Source organism: Cricetulus griseus, chromosome 2 (assembly GCF_003668045.3).
Source record: "Cricetulus griseus strain 17A/GY chromosome 2, alternate assembly CriGri-PICRH-1.0, whole genome shotgun sequence".
NCBI classification, from domain to species: domain Eukaryota; kingdom Metazoa; phylum Chordata; class Mammalia; order Rodentia; family Cricetidae; genus Cricetulus; species Cricetulus griseus.
This window is the reverse complement of record NC_048595.1, coordinates 322418568-322439272: the sequence shown is the minus strand read 5'-3', so window position 1 is coordinate 322439272 and position 20705 is coordinate 322418568. Positions and strand designations below refer to the sequence as shown.

General features: G+C 38.1%; 1 protein-coding gene across 5 annotated transcripts in view; it reads left to right on the top strand.

The window, feature by feature from the left end:
- Trappc13 (trafficking protein particle complex 13) overlaps nt 1-20705 on the top strand; it is a 32093-nt gene that overhangs the window by 8391 nt on the left and 2997 nt on the right. For 2 of the 5 annotated variants that reach the window (XM_027401549.2, XM_027401550.2), the window contains exons 2-11: nt 1091-1159; nt 2535-2634; nt 4172-4256; nt 5921-6048; nt 9940-10012; nt 11527-11571; nt 14580-14597; nt 16687-16820; nt 18723-18921; nt 19760-19860. In XM_027401549.2, the coding sequence (XP_027257350.1) occupies nt 1091-1159; nt 2535-2634; nt 4172-4256; nt 5921-6048; nt 9940-10012; nt 11527-11571; nt 14580-14597; nt 16687-16820; nt 18723-18921; nt 19760-19860 (952 nt within the window). Of the gene's footprint in view, nt 1-1090; nt 1160-2361; nt 2432-2534; nt 2635-4171; nt 4257-5920; nt 6049-9939; nt 10013-11526; nt 11572-14579; nt 14598-16686; nt 16821-18722; nt 18922-19759; nt 19861-20705 lie in introns of those variants that run through there. The other 3 variants (XM_027401552.2, XM_027401551.2, XM_027401553.2) reach the window with 2 other exon arrangements.

The window sequence follows — 20705 nt, the reverse complement described above, 5'->3', positions numbered from 1 at the left end:
CATAAATTTGCATTCATGTGATAAATACAGCTATGGCGCACAGAGGGCTAAGGCTGGAAGGTATAGAATATGAATCCATCTAGGCTTCATAAACCCTCTAAAAAACAAAACAACAAAGATGGGTAGGCTTTGAATTTTAGCTATTTAAATTAAGAAGGCCACTTTTTGTATACCTTTCTTGGGGTACCTATTTATCTTCACGTTATATTTGATAATTTTTACTTTCCGTTTCTGTGTTCCTAGTTAAAGGTAAGAATGGGGGTGGGAGAGATTGCTTGAAGGTTAAGAGCACTTATGTATTACTCTTGCATAGGAACCAGATTCCATTATAGTGGCTCACAGCCTTCCATAACTACAGTTCCAAAGGACCTTATGACCTCTTCTAACCAGGCATGCACATGGTGTATATACACACATGCAGAACACTCATACACACAAAAATAATCTTTAATCTTAAAAAAAAAAAAAAAAAGAGTGACGGTTGTAGACACCAACACCATGTCTTAAGATGGTTAACATTATTTGGAAGAGTCCTACTTGTCTACTTGACTTACACTGTGTGTGTGTGTGTGTGTGTGTGTGTGTGTGTGTGTGTGTGTGTGTGTGTATGGTTTTTCAAGGCAGGGTTTCTCTGTGGCTTTGTAGGCTGTCCTGGAACTAGCTCTTGTATCCCAGGTTGGTCTCGAACTCACAGAGATCCACCTACTTCTACCTCCCAAGTGCTGGGATTAAAGGCATATGCCACCACCACCCGGCTCACGGTATATTTTTAATTAGACCTTTTCATCCTTGTGACCCCAAGGTTACAGGTAAGAACTGTTTTGGGGAATACTTTTTGAGGAGTGTGAAGCCATCCAGTTCTAGTTTTGGTTCTACCACTTATATATTATGCCATATATAATCCTTGATGTTCAAATTGCCTTTAATAGGCATTGTCTGCTTTGTCTATATAATGTAGATAATAATACTAACCTTGTATAGTGTTAGTACTTATATTTAATATAATTAAGTTTTATTAGCATGAAATTAGCATGTTCACTAAACTGAATATTAACCCTAAACAATTTAAACATTTTGTCTTAATTCACAGTGATGCGATTGACTAAGCCTACTTTGTTCACCAATATTCCTGTAACATGTGAAGAGAAAGACTTGCCTGGTATGTAAAGAAAAGTTGAAGCTTGAGTTATCCACGTTATTTTGAAAGAAGCTTACCCTTATCATTCTTATATGAATCATTTGCTGTATTCTGTGTTGCTTATATTTGTACCATGTGAATGGTGGCCATCTAAGAGATCGGGCCCATTTATAGCCTACAATTCAATATGATATTATCTTTTGATAACAAGAAACTTAGTTTAAGATACATTCATATCCAAACACTATCAGAATGTTACCTGTGTCCTCAAATATGCATTAGTATTCTGTTTAGAATTATTGGTGTTTTTAAAATGTATTTATGTCTTAAGACCTCAATTTCCTTTGTTTTTTGAAGTATTTATTCTCTGTGAGATCAGATTGTTTTAAATTTAATTTTGTTTTATGTTGGGGACAGGGTCTGGATGCATATCCCAAGGTGTCTTGAATTCTTGGTCCCTTTGTTCCAACCTACCAAGTGCTATCTATGATTACAGGCATATACCACATGGCCAGAATATTTTAACATGAATTTTGTGGTAGTAAAGTTTAGAAATCACATCTTATATCGTTATGTATATTGAATTTCAATACTGTAACTCAAAAATGAGTATAAATATTGTGTCTCATTTTTTTGGTTTTTCAGATAGAGACCCATAGAGCCCAGGCTGGCCTGGAACTCACCATGAAACTGAGACTGGCCTAAAATTCCAACACTCCCTGCCTCCCACTTCTATGTGCTAGGATTTCAGGCTTGGATCACTACATCCAGTTGTATCTGTTTTGAAAAAGTTAAAAATTAAAAATGGTAGTATTATTTTTGTCCAGATTAAAAGGAAATCTGACACTCTCCCTCACCCACCTACCTTTGGCACTGGGGATCAAATCCAAGGCTTTATTGCTGCACTTTAGAGACACAAAGGACTCCCAGCTCAAGCAAAGTTAGAATTGAGAGTCTGAATTAAGCAGGCTAGTAACTGCCTGTATAGAAACACTTCTCACAGAACAGCCTCAAATGCATGTTACAGGGAACTTTTAAAGCAAAGAACACAGAAAAGCTACATCCTGTTTGACAATTCAAGGGGAATTAAAGCAAGCAAGCAGTTGAACAGAAGCTAAAAGCATGCAGTTGGCTGGAGCATTTTAACTCTGTTTCCAAAGCAGGGTTGGGAACTTTCCCATGGAACTTTTCACAACTGGTGAAAAAGGGAATGTCAATTTCAGGTTAAATCAAAGATGCCTCCAGCTGAGCCAAGATGGAGGAAGCTTCACCTGGTCACATTATGAATACTAGGCAAGTGCTCTCCCAGCGAGCTGCCCACTGGTCCCTATTTCTTTATATAAGTAAAACTTGCTTTAAAGGTAGGTGTTAGAATTTTGTTTTTCTCTTGCTGCAGGTGATCTCTTTAACCAGTTAATGAGAGATGATCCTTCAACTGTAAATGGTGCAGAGATTTTAATGTTGGGAGAAATGTTGACTTTACCCCAAAATTTCGGGTAAGAATGAACAATTTACATAAGATGTGCAGCTATATCCAAAAGCTTTTATGTCATGTTTGTATGTGGAGTGGGAAAGTGCTGCTTGTTCAGTAAGAGGTAAAAACGCATTCAAATTACTCTTGATAATTCTGTTTTTATTTTTTTTAAGCAATATAGAACAGTGTCAGTAGTGACTCTAAAATGATGATAGCATTTTAACTGTGTTCTTTGGGTTGTGGCTAAAGCCCTGTGTCTTATCTCCCCAACACTACCACAGTTAACACTACCACTGTTAACATACCCCCACCTAGGTCTTATACTGACCATGATTCTGTGCTCTATCACAACTCTAAGGTCTTAAACTGGCCGTGACTGTTCTTACCTTCAGTTAAAAATCCTGTTTTCACAACTGAGAAAATTTGAGACAAAAAGGAATTTCTCTGGTTTGATGTGGTTTTTATGATTTTGCTTTTCCTAAGCTTACACAGTATGATCATAAACTAGTATCTTTCAAACTTGGAAATATATTGATGTAAAAACTATTAAAATTATATAGAGTAGGGGCTGCGGAGGTGGCTCAGCCCTTTGGAACACAGGCTGATCTTACCTAGGACCTGGGTTCAGTTCCTAACACCCACATTGCTACGCACAACTGCCTGTAACTCCAATTCCAGGACACCTGTCTTTAGTTAGGTTTTCTATTGTTCTGAAGAGACATCGTGACCTCGGCAACTCTTATAAAGGAAAACATTTAGTTGGGGTGGCTCACTTACAGTTCAAAGGTTCAGTCCATTATCATGATTGTGGGACATGGTGGTATGCAGGCAGATGTGGTGCTGGAGAAGTAGCTGAGAGTCCTACATCTTGCAGGCAACAGGATATCAACTGAGACACTGGGTAGTATCCTGAGTGTAGGAAATTTCAAATCCCAACCCCACAGTGACACACTTCCTCCAACAAGGCCATGCCCACTCCAACAAAACTACCCCTCCTAGTAGTGCCACTCCCTATGAAATTATGGCAGCCGGTTACATTCAAACTACCACAACATCTAATTCTTTTTTCTGGTCTTCCCAGGCACTATATGCATGTGGTATACATGCATTGTTGCAGGCAAAACACCTGTACACATAAAAGTTAATTATATTTTCAAGAAGCTATATAGTGTAAAGCCAGTAGTCATTTTATTAGGAAAATAATTGAAAAGTTCTCCCAGGTGAGTTAATCTGAAACTTCTAGATTTAGAGTATAAGTTATTTAAAAAATGAAACTGACATTTTCTAGTGTATTCAGATATAAATCTTATGACAGCCCAGGTCTGATTACAGTGACCATTATTTCCAGGATGGCCAGAAATTTGTGCAGCAGTTGACAGCTGTATTACAGCACATGTAATTACACTATCACTTTGAAGTGACTAATGAAAATAAAGGACACTGAAGAAATATTTCCTGCACCCTTCAATTAATTTTCTTCCACCTGAAGTTCTTACTTAACAGTGTGATTCCCTTAAGGACTGATGATTTTCTGCCTAAAGTGCTGTTTCATTTCATAGGAATATATTTTTGGGGGAGACCTTTTCTAGTTACATCAGTGTTCATAATGACAGCAATCAAGTTGTAAAAGATATATTGGTGAAGGTAAGTGGCATTCTTATTTACAAAGCATTTTATTTGGATAAAAATGTTTATTTCCGTTGAGTCTTGGAAACCTCATTAAAATGCATGGTCAATACCAGATTTTTAAATGTCATTGACAAACACTGATGGGTACAAAATATGGAGGACCGTTACGAGCACTCTTTCCCACTAACCTGGTCTCATAGCCACATCAGCCCCAAATAAACACTCAAAGACTTATATTAATTATAATATCATTGGCCAATGACTTGGGCTTCTTATTGGCTAGCTCTGTCTTAATTACTAGCCCATTTCTACTATGGGTTAGTAGAAATTAGTCTTAATTACTAACCCATTTCCACGTGGTCTTATCTTACTGAAAAGAGGTTCGGGGACCTGTTACTCCTCTGGTGTCCTACATGGCAACTGACCCTCGGCCTACACCTCCCAGAATCCTCCTCATCTCCTAGACCCGCCTATCTTGCTGCCCTATTGGCCACAGTGTTTTATTCATCAACCAATAAGATAAACATATTGACAAAATGACATCTCCCACCAGAGGACACAGAGCCATTTTCCTTCTACTCAAGGTTTCTAAGAGCTGGGATGAGAAAATGACTATTCAGTCAAATAATAGGTGTAGTGTTTGTGTGTGATTAATGTAATAGCACTTGGAAGCCTTAGGAGAAAGTATGCTAGAGGTCACTTCCTAGTTGCAGGAAGGGACCTCGTAGAGGAGAGAAAGACAGGTAGGATTTAAGGGATGAGTATAGGGCAGGGGGAGACAGAGACAGTGTGTGCCTTTAGAGGAAAACAAAATCACACGTGCCATGTCAGATGGTCAAACTGTTTAGTGTAGTGTCATGAAAGCCAGGCTAAGACTTTAGCCAAAAACAAAACAAAACAAAACAAAAAACCATAAAACCTTTAGAACAGTGTCACTAAGCTTTACTAAAACTAGTCACAGTTTGTGTGAGGAAGACTGCTGTGATCACCGTGTGGGATGCTCTGTAGGAATCAGAGCAATTGGAAGACTCTTGAATTAGTTGAGAAATCTAACACTAGAATGTGCAAGTCCTTAGTAACTAGAAATGTAAGAGAAAGGGCATAGGAAGTAAAAAGTCACTGTGTGGATGAATGGATCAAGAAGATGTAGCATGTATGTACAAGAGATCTGTTCTGCTGTAGAGAAAAAGAATTTCTGCCATTTGCAAGGACGTGACTGAAACTAGAGATCATCATGTATTGGTACTGGATACTCCCTGCTTCCTGGTTGGTTTCATTGATTATCAGTATTGCAGTGTGTGTGTGTGTGTGTGTGTGTGTGTGTGTGTGTGTGTGTGTGTATTCTTGCCATAGTTCTAAGCATGAGAGTTACACAGAAAAGTTTTCACAACAAATGAGTGCTCTTTCTTTGTTCCTACTTCCTCACTCTTATTCCTCCCTTGATGTTTTTCAGTTTCTTTAATACCATATATTAATGGTATAATTTAATGGGTTCCATTATGATATTTTTATATAAAACACACCATTACCCCTCCTTAGCCCCCCTCATGTGCCTGCTCCCTGGTCCTCTTCCTCTTCCCAGACATGGTTATTCCTGCTGTCCTTTTCACCCATGCCCATCCATACTCTGTAGACATCTAACCAACTTCATGTGGATACTTGTACCTCTTTCTTTCAAGGCGGATCTTCAGACAAGTTCTCAGCGTTTAAACCTTTCAGCCTCCAATGCTGCTGTGGCTGAACTTAAACCTGATTGTTGTATTGATGATGTCATACACCATGAAGTCAAGGAAATTGGGACACACATGTAAGGATTAAGTTTACTACTTCTCAAAAGCTTTTATTTTGTCCTACCTGGACAATCAAATAGAAAACCAAAGAAGACAAGGTATGAAGAAGTCTCGAGTTTCTGTTCCTGGCCTGTGAATATATTTGAATCTGAATACTGTTTTTCAATCATTTCAGCCCTCTGAAATTATTTTGGCTTCTCAAGCTCCCATGGCATCCCTATGCCAGTCACTTCACAGAAGCTAACTATCTCTTCAAAGGATTTCTCATTCTGTTTCTCTCTGCCTCCACCATCCTTTTTCTTCATTGTATCCATTAAAGCATATAATAGAGCCAACATTCAATACAAATTTGCACCTGATTATTTGATCAAATGATTTCCCCCAGCCCAATAAAGGTCCTTTTTTTTTTTTTGTTTGTTTGTTTGTTTGTTTTTTTGAGACAGGGTTTCTCTGTGTAGCTTTGGAGCCTATCCTGGCACTCGCTCGCTCTGGAGACCAGGCTGGCCTCGAATTCACAGAGATCCACCTGCCTCAGCCTCACGAGTTCTGGGATTAAAGGCGTGCGCCACCAACACCCGGCAAAGGTACTTTTTACTATATATTCTGAGATCGATATGAACTTTGGGTTAAAGTTTCCTAGAAGCCAAATTTCTGGGCCACTGTTCATTAATCATTTCACTTTTGAAGATTTCCCATTGGCTCTTGGAAATTCTGACTGTATATATGCTTTTCAAAGCTGTCTATAACATAATTCACTTCCTTCTCTTTCTGCAATACAGTCATTTGGATGTTCTATTAACTCTAAAGTCATTCTGTGGTTTGAAGTGTTTTTGCTTACTTTTTTTGTTTGTTTGTTTGTTTTTTTTTTTTTTTTTTTTTTTTTTTTTGTTTTTTTGTTTTTGTTTTTTTTGAGACAGGGTTTCTCTGTGTAGCTTTGGAGCCTATCCTGGCACTCGCTCTGGAGACCAGGCTGGCCTCGAACTCACAGAGATCAGCCTGCCTCTGCCTCTGCCTCCCGAGTGCTGGGATTAAAGGTGTGAGCCACCAACGCCCAGCCTGTGTGTTTGCTTCCTACCTGTGTTACTTTGTCTGATTTCTCGTATCTCAGAAATAGCATGACTTCTTCGAAGAAGCTGTCCTAACCTTTGTATATAGTTTCCACAACCTGTTGGTTTTTCTGTCTTTTGTCTTTCCAGTTACCGCCAGGTTAAACTATGAAGTCTATGTACTCTATATAGCCCAGAGAAATACCAGAGAACAGGGGTTCATATTCACTGAAGCTGAACTTTCTGGAATAGTTGTATAGAGTCACCATTCTATAGGAAATAAACTAAACAAATGCTTTAAAAGACAGAGCTCAAGGCTAGTCTCTAAAACTGTGACTGCTATAGTATTTCTGTTCAAGCCTAGTCTTGAAACCTGTAGGTGCTATAGTATTGCAGGTTATGTGAACACTTCCAGGGAATGTATTGTGAAGGGTTTTGGTTTGTTTTTTTATCGCTGTTTGTTGTTGTTGTTGTTGTGTGTGTGTGTGTGTGTGTGTGTGTGTGTGTGTGTGTGTGTGTGTGTGTGCGTGCATGCGTGCGTGTGTGCGTGCGTGTGTGCGCACGTGCATCCACAGGTTTTTGTTTGCTTATTTTGGGGTGTTTTGTTTTGTTAAGGTAGGGTTATCACTATTTGATCAAAATGCTTAAAGTTAATACGTAATTTAGCCATGCTCCAGCTTACAATCCTCCTGCCTCAGCTTCCCCTACTAGTATTAGAAGCATATGCCACTATTCCCAACTCTGATATTATGTGTTGATAAACTTGCTTTCTAGCTCCTATCATCAGTGTAAGGTACCAGTATAAAGGAGAAATTAAATTATCCAATGTTACCAAGCTGTGTAGAGCTACTAAAAGATTAATGTTTTATATGTTTCCATGTTTTATATGCACATATATGTATACACATGCATATATAAATATGTATATTTATGTCTATGCATAGTAATATATATGTAGTACATCACTCAACCTTTTATCCTTTTCAGTGTACTGTGAACATTTTTTTACATCAGTCAGTATCCTTGAAAACATGATTTTCTAAATGACTGCCTCTTCTGTGTTTGGTCAGTGTGGTTTGTTTTCCCTAATATCATAATATATTTTCAGTTTTCGGCTATAAACAACAAATAGTGAGTAGTCCAATATTGCCTCTGAAGTCTTGAAGTAGATGTTCTGTAGTAATACATCAACATTTTTAAGGCTTTAAACCAAAAGACTGTTCTAAATTTCTTTCACCATCTGGCAATGCAAAGAAACTAAGTTTCTCTAACCCTCCCCAACCCAAGGGATTCTTGCCAAACCTTGTAAGATTGAAAATGTTATCTCATTATTTTAGCTTCTGGACTCTGTGTGTGACTTACCATTTCACATTTTTATTAACTATTTATAGGATTGTAACTTATCTATGTATTTTCATAATCTGGATATACATTCTTTTCCTCACATTTTGAGTGACATATTTGTACTTTGTTGATTAAATTAGAAGAACCCTTTGTATATTAGCAATTTAAATATCTTATCATGCTATTACAAGTATTTTATGCCAGCTTTTAAATTGTTTTAGTGGGTTTGGGTTTTTTTTTGGTTTTGGTTTTGGTTTTGTTGAGACTCACTGTGTACCCGTGGCTGGCCTCAACCTTTTTCTCCCCCCAAGTGCTGGGATTAAAGGCATCTGCCATCTAGCTTTCCTAGTGTTTTGATTAAAACTTGTACACAGTTCCTCTGTAGTATCATGTTAACTCTTCCCTGGGGTCCCTTTAAGATTCATATTTTTCTAGTACAAGTGAGCTCGTTCCCCTTCATGCTTATTTATTCTGGAAATTATTTTGGAACATATTCTACTTCCAAAGGAAGAATTTGGCACTCCTATTCTAGAAGTGCTAGGTATCTATTTTTTACTTTTTTAAAAAATTTATGTGTATGTGTGTGAGACTATGTGAATATATTTATTACATTAAGTGTGTACAGGAGCCAATGGGGGTCAGAAGAGGGTGTCAGATTCCCTGGAACTGGAGTTAAACAGGCTGTTAGGAGCAGCCCTGTGAGTGGAGAATCAAACCCATATATCTCTGCTAGAGCAGTAGGCCCTCTTAACCAGAGTCATCTCTATCCCCTCAATCTCATTTTCTTTCTTTCTTTCTTTTTTTATGTTTTCAAAGGCAACTTGTAAGTTAAGGCATTTTCATATACTATTCTCAGAAATGAAGCAATATGTATAGGATAATTTCCTTGGGGAAATGATGTTTTCTTTATGAAAAAACTGACTTTCATCAGAAATTTTGACATATGACTCTGCGGTGAGTTGAGGATTACTTATATGGCATTCCTGCCAGACTTCTATATTCAAGATGTGAAGAGCTGGGCGAAGGTCCAAAATAAAATGTAAAGTATGACTAAATGTTTGAAAACAGTAATTCCTGCCCAAAAGCTACATACCAGTTCAGAATGGAATAGTTATCAATGCCACTCTTCATTTGATTTGTAATTCTAGGAGTGCCTTTTGAACAGCGAATGGTAGTCATACATTATCCTCTGTGCCAAACTCTCAATGATGGGAGTAGGGTAGAGTTTCAGTTCAATTTCCAGGGAAGAAAAAGAAAATTCTGTCATTTAACTTGTCATATGTTTGTATCAAGAGTGTCGATCTCATTTTCTTAAAGAGAATTTTCTTGTTCATGTATTTATATCCATCCATATATACTAAAACTTTTTTCCTGCTGTAATCTCACTAAAATATAGTTTCACATTGTTGCTATAATCATTTTTACATTTTATAAGTAGAATTGAAGTACATTAAATTTATTATTAAGAAGCGAGATGGGAAGTGATTCCAGAATATTAAGATAATCTTTCTGTTTCAGATTGGTGTGTGCTGTGAGTTACACAACTCAAGGTGGAGAAAAAATGTACTTTAGAAAATTCTTCAAATTTCAGGTATTGAATATGCCAGATAAAATTGTTTGCAAGTGTATTTTGTTTTTCTGGAAGTGTAATTATTCCTCTTATTCTGGGGGGAACAAGTTTCAAATAAATTAAATAGCTCACATCTTGGGTTTATTTATAAACTGGTGTTCAAAAGTCAGACTAAGTTAAGTTCAAACATAAATTATCACCTGTGTAATGTTTTTATAATAAAATGAAGCATTTTATTTAAATATAAAATCTTGTCTTATTGATGAGACAAAACACAAAAATATAAAAAGAAATAAAATGAATATAAAGCCCAAATAAGATGATTGAAAATAGCTTTAAATATCCAAAGAATTATAGCCAAATCTTGGAAACAGCCTAGATGCCCCTCAACTGAAGAATGGGTAAAGAAAATGTGATATATTTACACAATGGAGTACTACTCAGCGATAAGAAACAATCACATCCTAAAATTTGCAGGCAAATGGACAGAACTAGAAAACAGTCATCCTAAGTGAGATAACCCAAAACCAGAAAGACAAATATAGTATGTACTCACTCATAAGTGTATACCAGACATAAACCAAAAGATACCCAGCCTACAATCCATAACCCCAGAGAAGCTTGAACCCTCTTCCAGAAACAGATGGAAGCAGATGCAGAAATCCACAACTAACCAATGGGCCAAGCTCATGGAGTAAAATCAAAGTAAGGGAGGAGCAAAAATATGAACAAAGGAGTCAAGACCATGATAGGAACACCCACAGAATCAGCTAACCCGAGCTAGTGAGAGATTACTGACTCAGGTCTGACAAATGGGGAATCTGCATAAGACCAAACTAGACTCTCTTAATATAGATGACAATGGTGTGATTGGGGCAATATATGAGGCCACTGGCAGTGGGTCCAAGACCTAACACTAATGCACAAACTGACTTAGGGGAGCCCATTCTATATGGAGAGATACCTTGCTTAGCCTAGACACAGGGGTGTGGGTAGAGAGGTGCCTTGGTCCTGCCTGAACTAGATGATGGGACAGACTAAGTAGACTCCTATGGAAGGCCTTACCCTCTCTGTGGAGCAGACGGGAGGAGGGAGTTGCAGGGAAGGAGAGAAAGAGGGAGGGGGAACTGGGATTGGAATGTAAAAAATAAATTAATAAAAAAAAATGTCCAAAGGATTATTTAAATGAAAACTTACTGATTGTTTTGCAGGAATATTGAATATACACACAAAAAACTTCAACAATTAAAATTAACTTTGAGTCATTAAAGCCTGTGGTTTTTTTTAAAGATTTTATTTATTTATTATATATATAACATTCTGCTTCCATGTATATCTCCATACCAGAAGAGGGCACCAGATCTCATTATGGATGGTTAATGAACCACCATGTGGTTGCTGGCAATTGAACTCAGGACCTCTGGAAGAACAGCGGTGCTCCTAACCTCTGAGCCCTCTCTCCAGCCCCAAAGCCTGTGATCTAAAACAAAAGGTTGAGTCCGAATTTCCTGATTGATTTGCTTTGTTTTAACTAGGTCCTCAAACCATTGGATGTGAAAACCAAATTTTACAATGCAGAGGTAAGTGTTAGGCACTTAATAAGATGTCAAATTAAACATTGAAATCTTAACTGAAAATCAGAGGTGTTACATTTCCTGTCATGATGAAGTAAACTGCTGATATAACAACTAATTGAGATATTATTAATAATCCTAAATTTCAGAAGAGTTGAATTTCATTAATTCTTCTGGGTTCAGCTGACATATAATCAGTGTGTCTTGATTTCTACTTTCATGATTTTCTGGGACATTCACCCCTTTTGTTAAACAACTGCCCTGCAATCCTCCAGAATGGTGGTGGTGTTGCTTTCAAACACTAGCAATCTGCTGAATATTTACAGTGACTTTATGGATGTCACAAGATTCAAGTGCCAGGCATAGACTCAATATCCATGTGAAGAGAGGTGCATGCAGCAGGTCCTCCTTGGGAAGTCAGTATACCAAGTAGAGCTGGGCTGCCGAGTGCCTTAAAAGCTTACTGGGAAAGCCTCATTGGACAAAACTGGAGAAAGAAGTAACTTGAAGAATAGAACATGATCTGTTCTTTAGCATAGAGAAAAACTAAGTGGGACTGACCCTAAGAGAAAGAATTTTTGTTTGTATTTTTTTTTCCCAAAAGATTCTCTATTACCTCCAGAGCTGTAGAAAATGAGATGTCAGCTAGGAATAGTGACACTTGCCTGTTATCACTAAGGGATAAAGAATTGGGTGGATGGTGAATTAGGCAGCACTGTGCTGCACAGTGAGCTAGAGATCACCCTGAGTTATACATAGTGAGACCCTGGCTTGAAGAAAAAAAGAGGAAGCTTTTTATGAAAAGTTCTTTTAGTCCTCAAAATCTCTATGATAAATTAAGAATTACTCAAATGCAGTATTTTGTTGTGGATTGTGTCTTTTACTTCATACCACATGGAGGTCAGTAATTTGCAATCCTGTCACACTGTCTCTCAGTGTACCTTGTATCTTGTAGCTGTAATTGTTTAGCTGTCACAGTAAATGAACCTAGCCTGTAAATATTTACAAGAGGAAAGGAAAAAGGCATATAATTAACAAAATGACGTACATAGAATAACAATAGGCTAAGAAGTTGGAGCAGTCTAAAACACGTCATTGGGAAAATGAAAAAAGAGTGGAGAAAACCTCTATGGTCTCAAAGTATCTCAAAATTACATGTTAGACAAATAAATACTGTTCAGCCAATAGCATGGATCAAATTGTGTATTTTAAGTAGTTAGTAAACCACATCACTCTGAATGACTAGTACATAGTACTTCACTACGGTCCTTGTGCCATGTATATGTCAAACATGTTTTGAAACTATTTTTAATCATGCTAATGTGAATCATCTAAAGAAAAAGTAGATGATGGCTTCATGAAAAATTCTATTGTAGTTTTCTATGCTAGGAAAGTCTTGCAGGAAGACACAGAAATTAGTAGCTGGGAGTCAGCATTTGGTCACCTGCTGGGTTCAAAATCCAGTGTCAGGTGTAGAAGCAAAATAATGTAAGCAGGTATCTTCCCTAGCCTCAGGACACTTACCTTGGTGGAGGCGGCTGCATAATGTAACCACAATACACGTGACTCCCTGTGTCCCAAACAGTGTATTCATGCTTCAGGAACAGAGCAGTGACATATTATCACCACATTTGATGAAGGAGGTGTCATTTGATGTTGGACTTAATAAATCTACTTTTAAATATGTACTTATATATTGCATAATAGACTAAAATATAATAATGATAGATAATTAACTGAATTGTTTGGAATGGTCTATCCCAGCATTTCCTGAATTATGACCTGTGACAGCTTTATGGTAACTTTAATCATCCAAGATCCTCCTCTAGGAAAGGATTCCAGCATTAGGTAAATTCAAGAGAAGCTTTATGATGTTCTGTTCTCAATATGAGATGGAGTATATGTCCACCTGAGGTATGGAGAATTCAGTACAGGTAAAGAATGTACAACAGGAGAGTGCAGTACAGGCAAAGAATGTACAACAGGAGAGTCCAGTACAGGTAAACAGTGTACAACAGGAAAGTGCAGTACGGGCAAAGAATGTACAATAGGAGAGTCCAGTACAGGTAAACAGTGTACAATAGGAGAGTGCAGTACAGGTAAAGAATGTTCAACAATAGAGTGCAGTACAGGGAAACAGTGTACAACAGGAGAGTGCAGTACAGGAAAACAGTGTACAACAGGAGAGTGCAGTACAGGAAAACAGTATACAACAGAAGAGGGCAGTACAGGAAAACAGTGTACAACAGGAGAGTGCAGTACAGGAAAACAGTGTACAACAGGAGAGTGCAGTACAGGCAAACAGTGTACAACAGAAGAGGGCAGTACAGGAAAACAGTATACAACAGGAGAGTGCAGTACAGGCAAACAGTGTACAACAGGAGAGGGCAGTACAGGAAAACAGTATACAACAGGAGAGTGCAGTACAGGAAAACAGTGTACAACAGGAGAGTGCAGTACAGGAAAACAGTGTACAACAGAAGAGGGCAGTACAGGAAAACAGTGTACAACAGGAGAGTGCAGTACAGGGAAACAGTGTACAACAGAAGAGGGCAGTACAGGAAAACAGTGTACAACAGGAGAGTGCAGTACAGGCAAACAGTGTACAACAGGAGAGTGCAGTACAGGGAAACAGTGTACAAAAGGAGAGTGCACTACAGGAAAACAGTATACAACAGGAGAGGGCACTACAGGTGAAGAATGTACAACAGGAGAGTGCAGTACAGGTAAAGAATGTACAACCAGGTTAGTTGGCAGACTTTTACCTATTTGCTCTTGTTTAAATATTCAGCTATAATGTTCTTCTCTGTCCCATTGTCATTTAACCGTAGCAATTTCACCTTTTAGAAAAGTAGTTTGGCACATTTCTGTATGTTGCTTCCTGTTTACTTTCTTGTTTACTAATGCTGTCTTTAGTAAGTAAAAAAATGCAGAGATGCATTTTATTTTGAAGTTCTTTTTCTTTAACATTTAACTCTGATTTTTCTAATTTTTCTTTTTTATTTTTCCATTAGAGTGACCTCAGTTCTGTGGTAATTTCATTTTTTATTATAAATTGTATGCTTTTCTCACTCCTTTTTGACTTTGCCTAATTAATCTCTCTGCAAAACATAGTGGAAAAACAGTTAGTTGTAAATACTAGGTCTGTGACGTCAGAAAGAAAATATACAACTTGCGTATACTTTTTAAATTCTTTGTGAGATTAAAGATTAAATTGTCACATTGAGATGACTGTGTTCTCATTTTTTGTTTCATTGGGTGTTTTTTAAGAGGAGACACAAAATCTCATTATCTTTTATCCTTGGGATTTTCAATACTTTGCTATAAAATATCCAATTACCTTTCATTCCTTACGTAGAATATACAGTGGAAATTCATTTTGAGATGCACAGTGGTTTTACATCTGGGTCAGGTAAAGCTGGCCTTTTGACAAAAGCAAACACTGGCTGAATTCCTGTTTCCAACTTTCTCTTCATGATCAGCAGCATTTGCTTGTTATGTTACATGTGCAATAACTGGCAGCCTGAGCACTGAATTCTTGTCCTAGTTTTTCAGATGTTGGACTGCTTGGTACTAACTGTTCACACTAACTTGGTTTTCCACTATGCTGCTCTCCTTTCTTTTCTCTATGCTGTTCATCAAATTACACAGAGAATTGCATTTTAAAATGGAAATGTGGGCCTTGGGTTATTTTAAGAGCAATGGATTTATGGGATATATTCACTTATTTTCTTAAGAAAAAGTAATTGAGGTGGGTGTACTGGTGCATGCCTTTGATCCCAGCACACACAGAAGACAGAAGCAGGCAGATCTTTGTGAGTTCAAGGCCATCCTGGTCTCCAGAGTGAGTTCCAGGACAGCCAGGGCTATTACACAGAGAAGCCCTGTCTCAAAAAACCAAAAAAAAAAAAAAAAAAAAAAAAAAGAAAAAGAAAAAGTAACCAAATGATAAGTTTAAATGGTACATTGTTTAGCCAGGTATGGCACACACCTTTAGTCACCAGCAATTGGAGCCCAGCCTTGTCTACATAGTTCCAGGACAGTCGGAGCTAATAGAGATGCTCTGTCTCAAAACAAAAACAAAAAAGGCACATTGTTTTTAAAAAAAATCCTTGTACTAATATTTTCATTTGAGCACATACCTAAAGGCTGAAGAATCTGTTTAAGACACATTAAATTAAACTTCATTATATTTTACATGGTTGTCATTTTTCTGACTTCAGCATTTGAAAAGCTCATAATTCCCCAATTTGATGACATAGTTAATTTCCAAGTTCTATAACTAAAATATTTGGGGGAAAGAAAGTAATTTCTGAATACTCTTCACATAACATCTTTATTCTTCAGTCACTCAAAGGAGACCCAGAACCAAGAGGCATGAAATTAAGGATGTTTAACAGAAATAACCAGGGAATTTGATGTTTTTATGAATTCAATTTTCAAGCTACCCACTGACTCAAATGCATGATGTCATTTTGAAATTTTTAAAAGTCCACAAAATACTTCAGTGTGACTGGTTTAGAAGCTGAAATGTCATTGAGCCACTTCCCATGCTCTTGTTTCAATCTTAAATGTATAAAGTGAACCAAGAAGTGACTAAGATTACTTATAAATTGCTTTAATTTAAGAAATTATACCCTAAAGGGTATAAAAAACAGATTATTCGTAGCTAGTGGTCACTATGTCCATTGAATCTATTGTACATTAATTACATTATCTCAGAGTAGTCCAATGAAGACCTCATTACCTTCCCTTAGCCCAGTCTGAGTGTGCCCATCACACTGAAGTTTCTTCTACCATTTTAACATCTTACCACATTTGGACTTTTTGTTGTTACCAAAATACTAGTTGAACACATGCTTTTGAATTCTACCAAATATATCCTAGCTATCCCACATCCATTGTTTGACAGGGTACCTGTTGACTAACAACTCACTTTGCTCCTGTTTATTATGTTAGGATGAAGATTTCTTTTCTTGCATTAATGGTGATAATTTTGATTTGCAGGCATGAACTAATCACAGTTGTGGTTAATATTTTTTCATATAAATAAGATATTTTCATCAAGGTAAATACTGTAAATACCATGACATTTTGGTGCCTTTTTTTCCATGTCCTCAGACTGATGAAGTCTTTCTTGAAGCCCAAATTCAGAACATTACAACCTCACCTATGTTTATGGAGAAAGTTTCCCTGGAGCCATCGATAATGTACAATGTAACAGAATTAAATTCAGTGACCCAAGCCGGGGAATGGTAAATATGAAATGTTTGCTGCTATTTGGAAAGATGCAGGCTTTTCTGATGACCCCTAGTCTAGTAGATTGTGATTTATTTTAAAATAATTGGTGAACAAAATTTTTTAGAGAAGTTTTACATTAATCAAACCTTTAATGAGAAAGTAGAAGTCCCATGAGCTGTCTTCCCCAGTCAGTTTCTCCTTTTGGTTTATGTTTTCTTATGTGCCTTTCATTTATTGTTTGTTTTTGTTTTTTGTTTTATGTTTGTTTGTTTGTTTGTTTTTGGTTTTTCAAGACAGGGTTTCTCTGTATAGCTTTGGAGCCTATCCTGGCACTCGCTCTAGAGACCAGGCTGGCCTCGAACTCACAGAGATCCGTCTGCCTCTGCCTCCCGAGTGCTGCAGTGCTGATTCTTATTGCAAGCAAAAGATCACAGTTGAAGTCTATATATGTGACACACACACAGTAAGATTGACCAAGTGCATAACAGCATGTCTACCCTTGCTAATGAGTTTTCCTCACACCTAGTTGGACCTCCCTCTACATAAAGATCTTGCCTTTTTCCCATCTTGTGTTGCACTGTTCAAAGCCCTTTCTCTCTCATCTCTATATTTATCTATATATCTATATCTCACAGAGATCTGCCTGTCTCTTATCTCAATTGCTAGAATTAAAGGTGTGTGCCACTACCACCCGGCTACCCTGGTTCTCTAACTTTCATATTTCATCCAGATAAATCGGAAACTATCATTATTACCCTGTAAATGATAAAACTGAAACATGGGAAGGATAGTGGAGAAGATATTAGGAATTAAAGATAGGGTGAGTGTCAATTTGAAAAATAAATTTGCATGTAAGAAGATATGGACATCAGAGGAGATGATTTTAATTTTTGTGGGGAAAGTATACATGTCTTTCTTTTTTAAATTTATTTAACTTTATTTTTTATGTGCATTGGTGTGAAGGTATCAGATCCCCAGGAACTGGAGGTACAGATAGTTGTGAGTGCTTGGAACCAAACCCCGGTCATCTGAAACTTAACTATTGAGCTATCTCTCCAGCCCAACATGTCTTTCTATAGCTATTTTGGAAGAGAAGGAACAAACAAATGTATTATTAGTGTTGATGAGGAGGCACTAGCTGGAGAGAGAGTGCCTGACTTTCCTAATAATAATGATTCCTAGTAATAAAAAGCTTGTGTGATGGTAAGATACCAAAAAGTTGACAGACTTTTTTGCTTTCCATTCTTCATTCATTTTGAAAGCAACTACTTATATTAGAATGGTGTATCTCAAGGGCGGTAATGGTGCTAAATGGTTTAGCACTTACCTAGCACATGCAGCACCCTGGCTTCTGTCCCCAGCGCCACACAAAGAAACAGAATAGAAAATATTGCTCTGTTTCAAAGCTAGTTTCTCTCTGCCTCCCCCTTCCTTTTTTGTTGGAGGGGTGGTAGTGGGGACCTACCCACTTCCTCACACATTCTAGGCAAGTGCTGACCACTGAGATAGACCCAAGCCTCTGTTTTACTTTTTTATTTTGAGACAGAGTCTTACTAAGTTGCCCAAGATGGCCTTGAACACAGTGTCTCATTAGGCAGACATTTCATTTGGATTGAAACCTCTGTCCACTCCTAAATCTCTGTTATCAATTCCTATCCAAAAGAATTAACCACACCAGCCAGGCGTGGTGGGGCACACGTTTATAGCACTTGGGAGGCAGAACTCTGTATGAGGCCAGCCTGGTCCACAGAATGAGTTCCATGACAGCTAGGGCTACACAGAGAAACCCTATCTCAAAAAAGAAGAAGAAGGAAGAGGAGGAGGAGGAGGAGGAGGAGGAGAAACAACAACCGTGTGAATAGCTTTTCCTTCGGAAAGATGCTAACAGATTTTTCTTCTAATTCTCCACCTGCCAGTGTATCTACATTTGGATCCAGAGGATATTTGCAGCCAATGGATACACGCCAGTACTTATACTGCCTAAAGCCTAAGAAGGAGTTTGCAGAAAAAGCTGGCATCATTAAGGGAGTGACAGTCATTGGAAAGTTGGACATAGTGTGGAAAACAAACCTAGGTGAAAGGGGAAGATTACAGACCAGCCAGCTTCAAAGAATGGTGAGTTTAGAAAACAGGTCAGTGTGGGGTTGGGTAGGTCATTCAGCTTAGCCCTAAAAAGCAGAGCACCATGAAGTCACCCAGATTTCTAGAAAATACTAACTAATAGCTGTGTTGGTCCCTAGGAGAAAACTAGTGTTGAGATTCATAGAAATGTTCAGTTAGATGTTGGCTTCTCTTGAGTATCTCTGTATTTTTTTTTAACTTCAACAAACAGTATTTATAACTGCTTATCAGCCTTTTTTTAGTTTTTCAAGACCAGGTTTCTCTGTGTAACAGTCCTGGCTATCCTGGAACTAACTTTGTAGACCAGGCTGGCCTTAAACTCACAGAGATCCGCCTGCCTCTACCGCCTGGAATTAAAAGCCTGCGCCACCACCACCTGACACTCACTGTTCATCTGACTCACATTGCATTGAGGTATTCTGGGCAATGTCCTGAACCTCATAGACTTACAGTGCTTGCCTACTGTTTACTCCTTTGTTGTCATTGTTTTGAGACAGAGTGTCACTATATAGTCCTGGCTGGTCTGAACTCAGCAACCCTTTGAGATCAGAACCCCTAAGTCCTAACTCATTCCTTATCTAGAGGCAAGATTCATCTTATTTCTACTGAGCCTGTAGTAATTATCACCAAAAGTCTGGGTCTGCAGGGTTGTTCCACCCAAGCTCACAGCATAAGAAGTGAGTGAGAGACCCAAGCAGGGCCTCAGTGTTTTCACAGAGCATCAGTTTGGAGACCTGTGTCTGTTCAGAAAAGGTGCTGGTATGGTGCCTTCATTAATATCAAAAGGTTATTTAATAGGTGTATTTTAACTGTGTTACTTTTGTTTTCACAGGCTCCAGGTTACGGAGATGTTAGGCTCTCTTTAGAGGCCATCCCAGATACAGTGAACCTAGAAGAACCTTTCCGTATTACCTGTAAAATCACAAACTGCAGGTAATGCCAATGTGTGTGACTGGGCCTCCTTTCTCCTCACCTAAAAGTTCTTGCAAATCCTTTAATTATCCCCCTGCCCTCTTTTAGTTTTTTGAGACAGTGTCTCTGTATAGCCCTAGCTGTCCTGGAGCTCACTCTATAAACCAGGCTGGCCTCAAACTCAGAGATCTGCCTGCCTCTGCCTCCCCAGCGCTGGGATTAACGGGGTGCGTGCACCTCTGCACTCCTTTATATATCTTGTCCCTTCTTATATTGAATACTATAACACTGCTAATGATGTTTACATATTTGAGGCCCTAATATTTACTTCCTGTGTTCTAATTTCATTCATTAATCATAATATGTGGTGGGTATTAATTATTGATAGTCTGTGGAAGAGAGCTAGAAAAGGCCACATTTAAGAATGAGCTGGCATAGATGATGAGTGTTGTAATTTTAAAAAGCAGCATTTGAGAGAAAGACACCATGCGACAGAGCTTGGGTAGAAGGGTTTTTTATTGGGGGAAAGTGAATTGGAAACTGGGGAAGGGGAGAGGGGAGACCAGTCTCTGTGGACAGGAGTGGCAGAAGAGGAGTGGGGGGGACAGAGATGGGCAGAGAGAAAGAGAGGAAGATGGGAGGTGGACAGCGCCTGTTTAAAAGGGAAAGTAGTAAATGTGCACAGGTGGTGCTTTTAGTGGCTGCAACTGAGGGCGTATCCTGTCAGAACCCCAAGGACAGGCCAGTAAAGATGCCTGAATAGAGTATTCAGATACATTTCTGTGATGCTTGAACCTGAACCATGTCTTTAGTATTAACAAGAAGAAATGTTAAAATAAGAGCAACTTCTAGGTTGGAAAAATGAT